General features: G+C 46.5%; 1 protein-coding gene across 1 annotated transcript in view; it reads left to right on the top strand.

The window, feature by feature from the left end:
* Positions 1-1526: 1526 nt before the first annotated feature.
* Positions 1527-6466, top strand: part of IGSF11 (immunoglobulin superfamily, member 11) — a gene marked incomplete at its 5' end in the record, with an annotated part of 5060 nt that continues 120 nt past the window's right edge. Inside the window, 6 exons of the mRNA XM_010080897.1 lie at positions 1527-1690; positions 2908-3115; positions 3909-4064; positions 4958-5080; positions 5312-5462; positions 6142-6464. Of these exons, the coding sequence (XP_010079199.1) occupies positions 1527-1690; positions 2908-3115; positions 3909-4064; positions 4958-5080; positions 5312-5462; positions 6142-6464 (1125 nt within the window). The remainder of the gene's footprint in view (positions 1691-2907; positions 3116-3908; positions 4065-4957; positions 5081-5311; positions 5463-6141; positions 6465-6466) is intronic.

Raw genomic sequence — 6466 nt, 5'->3', positions numbered from 1 at the left:
TTCCAAGATGTTTCGTATTTTTAAATGTGTTCCAAGCCTGTGAGAAAAGTCAGACTTGTTATTTTTTTTTTTTTCTGCAAAGTAAGAAACCAATTAATTTCACTTGGAAAGATTAAAATGGCATTTTGTCTGGCTCTGTTCTGAAGCATTTCTGAGCCTCTCAAACTACCTGGGGCTTTGGAGGTGGGAGATATGGAGGAGGGTGCTGAGGATTTGCAAGGTCCAAACCCAGGAACTCATCATAGGCTGTTCAGGTGCTAGAAACTTTGGATCTCTAGCAACTGAAGGTCAGTGCTTCCAGGCTCAGAGCACACCATCTCTCCATTAGGTAGGCTAGGAAGGATCCCAGCAGACAAGCACATGGGAAACTACTCACCTTTTCCTCAGAAGTTAGCCTGTTTGATTTCTTCATAGTTCAGATAGAAAACTGTTCTCATGAAGCATTTCACCTTCAGCAAACCAGTGTCTCTTGGCAAAAACAGAAACTTCGCTGACAGCACTTTCTGGAGTCAGCAAGAGAGTAGGGTGGTGCACAGACTACACCTGGGTGCTAGTAGTATTGCCTTGGATATTGCCTTGGATCTTGAAAACTCCTTGTCTTCTCCTCCAGCAGCCTCCCACATACTGTGAACAAGATAGTGAGCTGTCATATAGAGAGATGTTTTTTGTAGTCAATATTTTGATCTCGTGGGGGAACGTGTTTTAAAGAATTTTAGTGCTACACAAAATGGTGGTGGTGACTCCTTGGTTAGTTTCATTTGACAAGATTTTGGCAGTAGGAATGGAGATATTTCCTTGTGTGACTTGCAGTCTAAAAACTGCAGCCTTGAGCTGCTGCGCTGGGAAGCTGGGGCTTATCAGGCTTTGAGCCCTGTCCAGCCTGTGTGGAATGCAAAGAAGTAAATGGTGGAAATCCTGGAAAATAAATGAGATTTGATGAAATCCTCCATTATCAGTAGTAATTTTTCACCTGCTAGATAGAAATACCTGGAATAGAAAAGATTTAGGTTTTTAACCCTTTGAATTAAAAATAGCACTAAAATGTCTCTGCTTATGCTGCACTTTTATGAGACGTAGAAGTGGGGGGAGAACTGTGTTTCTCTCTTCCTACCCCTTGCTGGAGACTTTTAGAATGCAGTTTACTTTTTTTTTGTTTCAGTGATATTGGGTATCATTAGGACTGATGGGTTTGAAAACATATTTCTTTACCTCTTAGACACAGCTTGGCTGCTCTTTCCCTGACACCAGAACAAAACCTGTTGTTTTCAGAGGCTCTGAAACTAGAGTGCTCTCACTTAAAAGGGCCACCTATCTGCATTTGCCTGTGAAAAAGGTCTGCATGAGAGCAGTCTGATCTATTGAGGGAGAAATCTAATTCTTTTTACCCTGAAGTAATTGGTAAGGGACAGTTGTGGAACAACAGGATGCTGCTGTCATGGCCTGCCGTGTGTATGGGGCCACCTGCAGTGCTTGAACTGGATGTCCTTCTACTGAAATGCTTGAACTTGATGTCCTTCTCTTTCCAGGTCTAGTGTGTCCTCTGGAAGTGTCAGTCAGTTCAGGGAGTATCCAGGTTGCCCGAGGACAGACAGCGGTATTGCCCTGCACCTTCACCACTAACGCTGCTCTCACTAACCTTAATGTCATCTGGATGGTAATTCCTCTTTCTAACGCCAACCAGCCTCAACAGGTAGGTCCTTTCTTACTGGATCATGTATTTCTTTGAGGCCTTCCTTTTCCTCATCCCTTTCACACTGATCTGGATGTAGTCCCTTTACAATGCTGAGTCTCTGATTGTCCCACAATGTTCCCTTCATTGCTGAATGTGCCCTCTGGATATTATATGAATCTTATTTCTTCAGTGCTTTGTTAACTGATGCCCATTCTGTCCTTGGCTGGATGTGCAATTGGGGCAGGTGTATGTGATACTGTATGGCTGCCCTGGATCTCTCGTGTGTTCAAAACACAACAGGAGATGTAATCCAGGTGCACCAGATACGGGATTTGGAGCATCTGGGAGTAACTGCAGGCTTAAACCTGTGAAATCTATGTAGAATGTGCCGGAATGCATGGCCTCTCATAGACTCGTTTTCCCTTTTACTTCCCCTCTTACTTTTTCACTGTCTGTTGCTTATGCAAGTCCCTTCTTATGAACATTAGCAAATGAGAGTCTATTGTGGTGGGCACAAGAAGCATAACCTGAGATCTGCTGGACTGGCTTTTGTCTGCATACTCTGAAAGCAGAAGAATGCCATTGCTCTGAAATGCATCCATCTCCGGTTGCATTGCCCCCATCACATCTGGTATTCAGTTGTGAGAACCTGCACTGAAGAGTACTTGCTGCTCAGGGATTTGGTCTGAGTACGGACTGCTCTATAAGCCATCTGACTGGTAGAGGCTGTGCAGGTTCAAGGGTTGCATTGCCTGTCATTCAGTTCATCTCAATGATCTTCAGTAAGCCGTGTCAAATCATTGTAGGATCTTACCGGCTAAGACTCAAAATGATACTGTCCGCTGGGCGGATGCTTTCCAGCAGAGTATGCAGTGACCTGCAGAGAGTCTCTGCCTCTCTACATCAGTCCTGTCCAGATGGGTAATGACCATCATATGAAGCAGGCTGGTATTGCCAATCCAGCTATGCCAGAAGACTTGGGTGTCTATCATCTGCCTGTTACCTCTGTGAACATTTTTATTGACATAAAACAAGCTACAGAGTGTGTTCCTCTTTTAGAGAAAACACCTCTGCTCAGATGGGTCTGCCTGGGACAACTGTATTTTGGGGTCTGGTTATTTAGAGATCCTTTAGGAACTGGTTGTTTTGTCTGTGGAAGCCCATGTTTTCCTTGCTGTTCTTCCTGCTTGCTCAGCTCCTGCACAGTGTTGTTTGAGCCTTCCTTTCTTTTCCAGGTTATTCTCTACCAAGGGGGTCAGATCTTTGGTGGTGCACCCCAGTTCTATGGGCGAGTGGGGTTTGCTGTGACAATGCCAACCACCAGTGCCTCCATCTTCATCAACAACACTCAGCTATCGGATACTGGCACATACCAGTGTTTGGTCAACAATCTTCCTGACCGAGGCATCAAGAATATTGGAGTCATTGGACTTACTGTCTTGGGTGTGTTTATTGGGATTAATGGGGAGAGGGGAGGGACAAGGGTATCCTCTGTTCATTATAGTGCATCGTAGCAGAGAAATATGTTAGCATATCCATTGAAGGCCACGGACATCCCATAGTGAAGGATGGGCTGCCTTGTCAGTATTATAAGAGTTTGTAGGGCACATAGCCTTCATATGCAGGGAGCACATAATGGAGTTTTAAAATACCACAGAGAGAAAGCTTTTGTGGCAGCATTGTGAAGTAGAGTTGCAAAGAAGCATGAATAAAGTACCAGGGCATCCTGGAGAGCTAAAGGGACTGTAAGAGTTTTGTGCATAGAAAGAGGAGAAGAGAATGACTTTAGATCTTTGCTTCCTTTTTTTTGAAAGCAATTAGTACTGTGTGCTCCCTAGGATGTTAAATACTCCAGAGTGTGTGCCATTATAGGGATATGAAAGCAAACCCCAACTACAGCAAATTCTGTCTGCAGCTCTGTTAGCTCTCAGCACCCTTGCTGCCTCAAATACAGAAACATTCACCTCCTTTTTCTCTGGGGAGGCATCTAGGAGAACTGGGTCCTATGAAAGTCAGCAGTAGTCTGCAACCTTGATGGTCTGGCGGGTCAGGAATCTTTGGGAATTGTTACCCTCCAAACCTTAATGGGTTTTTGTCTGCTGCATCCCTCTTGTCCCCTTGGCAGGTCATGCCAGTGTCCTTGCTTTCCCCAGCAGCACGTGTCCAGAAAGAGCCTGTACTCCACTGTTTGGTCATATTTCCTGATCTGCTATCACTGTCCCCTTTTCTCTCGCAGTTCCTCCTTCTGCCCCGCTTTGCAGAATCCAGGGGTCCCTGGACGTGGGTAGCGATATCACACTGACCTGCAGCTCAGAAGAAGGCATCCCTCGGCCAACATACCTCTGGGAGAAACTGGACAATATTCCCAAGTTGCCCCCAACTGCCACACAAGGTGCTCATTCTGTTGATTATCCTCCTGTTTCCCAGGTGACAGCCTGGATCTTCCTTTGTCTGAGCTGCCAGAGGTGGCATGGCTCATTGAGTGGTTGCCATCACTTGCATGGTCACTTTATTGGAACGAAGATTCCTAGAGCCCATGGTGGACTAGGTACCCTCCAGCGGCCACTTAAATTTTATTGGTTTTTTTGTTACATAAACATGTTCCCCATTGTGGAACAACGATCTGGTCAAATGAGAGAGAGAGAACATGGTTGCCATATGTTGACATGTGGCTGGAGATTTCAGATGCTGACTCACCTGCATTTTAAACTAAATGAAAGGCTCATAGATTGGAAACTGGAAGAAGGGAGGCAGAATCATCCCAGGAAAATACTACCAGCTTCTCATGCTGAGGTCACTGTTCTCCAATAAGTTACTGCCAGAGCTGCCTTTCAGATGTGTGTAAAGGCAAGGCTCTGATCAGACTGGGTATTGCGCAGCCTCCATAAGATTTCTTAGCCTAGGTGTCCTGACCAAATGGTAATAGAAATACTTTTGCCCTTTATCTTGCTGTATTTTAAGAATACACAAGTATTTAAGTTTTACATAATTCAGAAATGAGGAAAAATGTCAGAGCATTCTTTTCTCATACAATGCTGAGAGTCCCAAGCTTTCATTTGCAGAAATTCATCTATAAGAAGAAAAAGAAACATCTAGTGTAAGCTTCTTAAGACCTAATCTTGTGTGTGTGTGTGAGTGTGTGCACAATGCTTCCATCCCAAGGTTATTTCTGAATTTATTTCTCTTAAGAGTCTCACACCAAAACTCTCTATTTGCTGGCTTTGCCTTTTGATGGTTTTCCTCAAGGGGGGGAGGGTTTTAAATCCTTCTTTTCTCTCTGACTAGACCAAGTCCAGGGCACTGTCACTCTCCGAAATATCAGCACTGTGTCCTCAGGTCTTTACCAATGTGTTGCTTCAAATGCCATTGGAACCAGCACTTGCCTTCTGGACCTGCAAGTCATTGCACGTAAGTATTTTGCAAAGGGAGGCTTGGTCACCTGCTTCTGTCTTGTGACAGCAAAGTGTGCAACCATGTTTGCTGTGAGCCACCATGTGCCTCTCTATCAGAAGATCATTGTGCCCTGGAATGGGGATGTTGTCTTTCCCCTCTCCCAAGCCACGGTAGCTTCAAATGCTCATGGATGGCCACAGCCCAGCCCTGATTTCTTCTCCATTTTCTGTTCAATTGTCCCCACAGCCCACCCCCGAAGCATCGGCCTGATTGCAGGAGCGGTGGCCACAGGCACTGTTGTGCTCGTTGTTTGCATTGTGTTGGTGGCCGTGGCACTGTTTTACTGGAAAAATAAACACAAAGAAGAAGAAGAAGAGGAGATTCCCAATGAGATAAGGTAAGGGTCAGGGAAAGCTGGTGGCAGGGGACCTCTGATTGCCCAGCAAAAGCAGTGACTGTCAGGAAGGCAATCAGAAATCTCACTTTTGCTAATTCCAGGTGTGTTCCCCTGGGTCAGGGGAAGATGTCCGTATGTGCCCAGAAAATAGAGGCAGCAAATGAAGAATGGTAATGACAGGTTTTGTTTTCAGGCTTGCCTTTATTGAGAGCCTTAGCTTCATGCTGTTAGCTCCATAGGAGAGTGACATGGTGGGGATCCTGACCCACAGTACCAGACAGTGATAACTGAAAAGCTCTGGAGACAGAACTGTGATTTTCTCTGGTGTTACAGCCACAGTGTTTCCCTCTGGTAGCTTCCTGCAGTTCCCCTGAGGATCAGCTTCATTGGTTGTACGGTCATACTGACTGGCTGTGAAGTGGCAGTGGCTGTGAACACTGGTTTTGCCACCCTAGACACAAGTGTGGGTCATTTGCCTCAGCAGTAGGCACATGGAGCAATTAATGTACATCCCCTACAAAAAGGGATGAGCAAACAGGCCAAGGAGCAATGCTGGTTCACATTGGTGCTGGCGTTTACCTTGAAATGATGGTGGTGTCCCCAGCAGGGTGTGGTGGGAGGTAGTGTTGGACAAGAGGGACGACATTCTCCATGTGCCCTCATACCCTCTCCTTCCCAGGGAGGATGACCTGCCACCCAAATGCTCCTCTGCCGTGAAGACATTCCACGCCGACGCATCCTCGTCAGAGAATGACACCCTCACCTCCTCCAACACCTACAACAGCCGCTACTGGAACGACCCCAAAGCCAACCATGCCACAGACTCCTTCACCCGCTTCAGCAACAGCAATGACGCCCACCAGCCCCCCTTCTCCCGCTCGGGGAGCACGAGCACCCGCCCCATTTATGCCAATGGTGGCCACCCGTCCCCAGCTCCGCCTAAGACGCTGGTGGTGACGGCCAGCACGGCGCCGTCCCCTCAGGAGGTGATTCGGAGCAACGGC

Source organism: Pterocles gutturalis, unplaced genomic scaffold (assembly GCF_000699245.1).
Source record: "Pterocles gutturalis isolate BGI_N339 unplaced genomic scaffold, ASM69924v1 scaffold47744, whole genome shotgun sequence".
Classification (NCBI taxonomy): domain Eukaryota; kingdom Metazoa; phylum Chordata; class Aves; order Pterocliformes; family Pteroclidae; genus Pterocles; species Pterocles gutturalis.
This window is presented reverse-complemented; position numbering and strand designations above follow the sequence as displayed.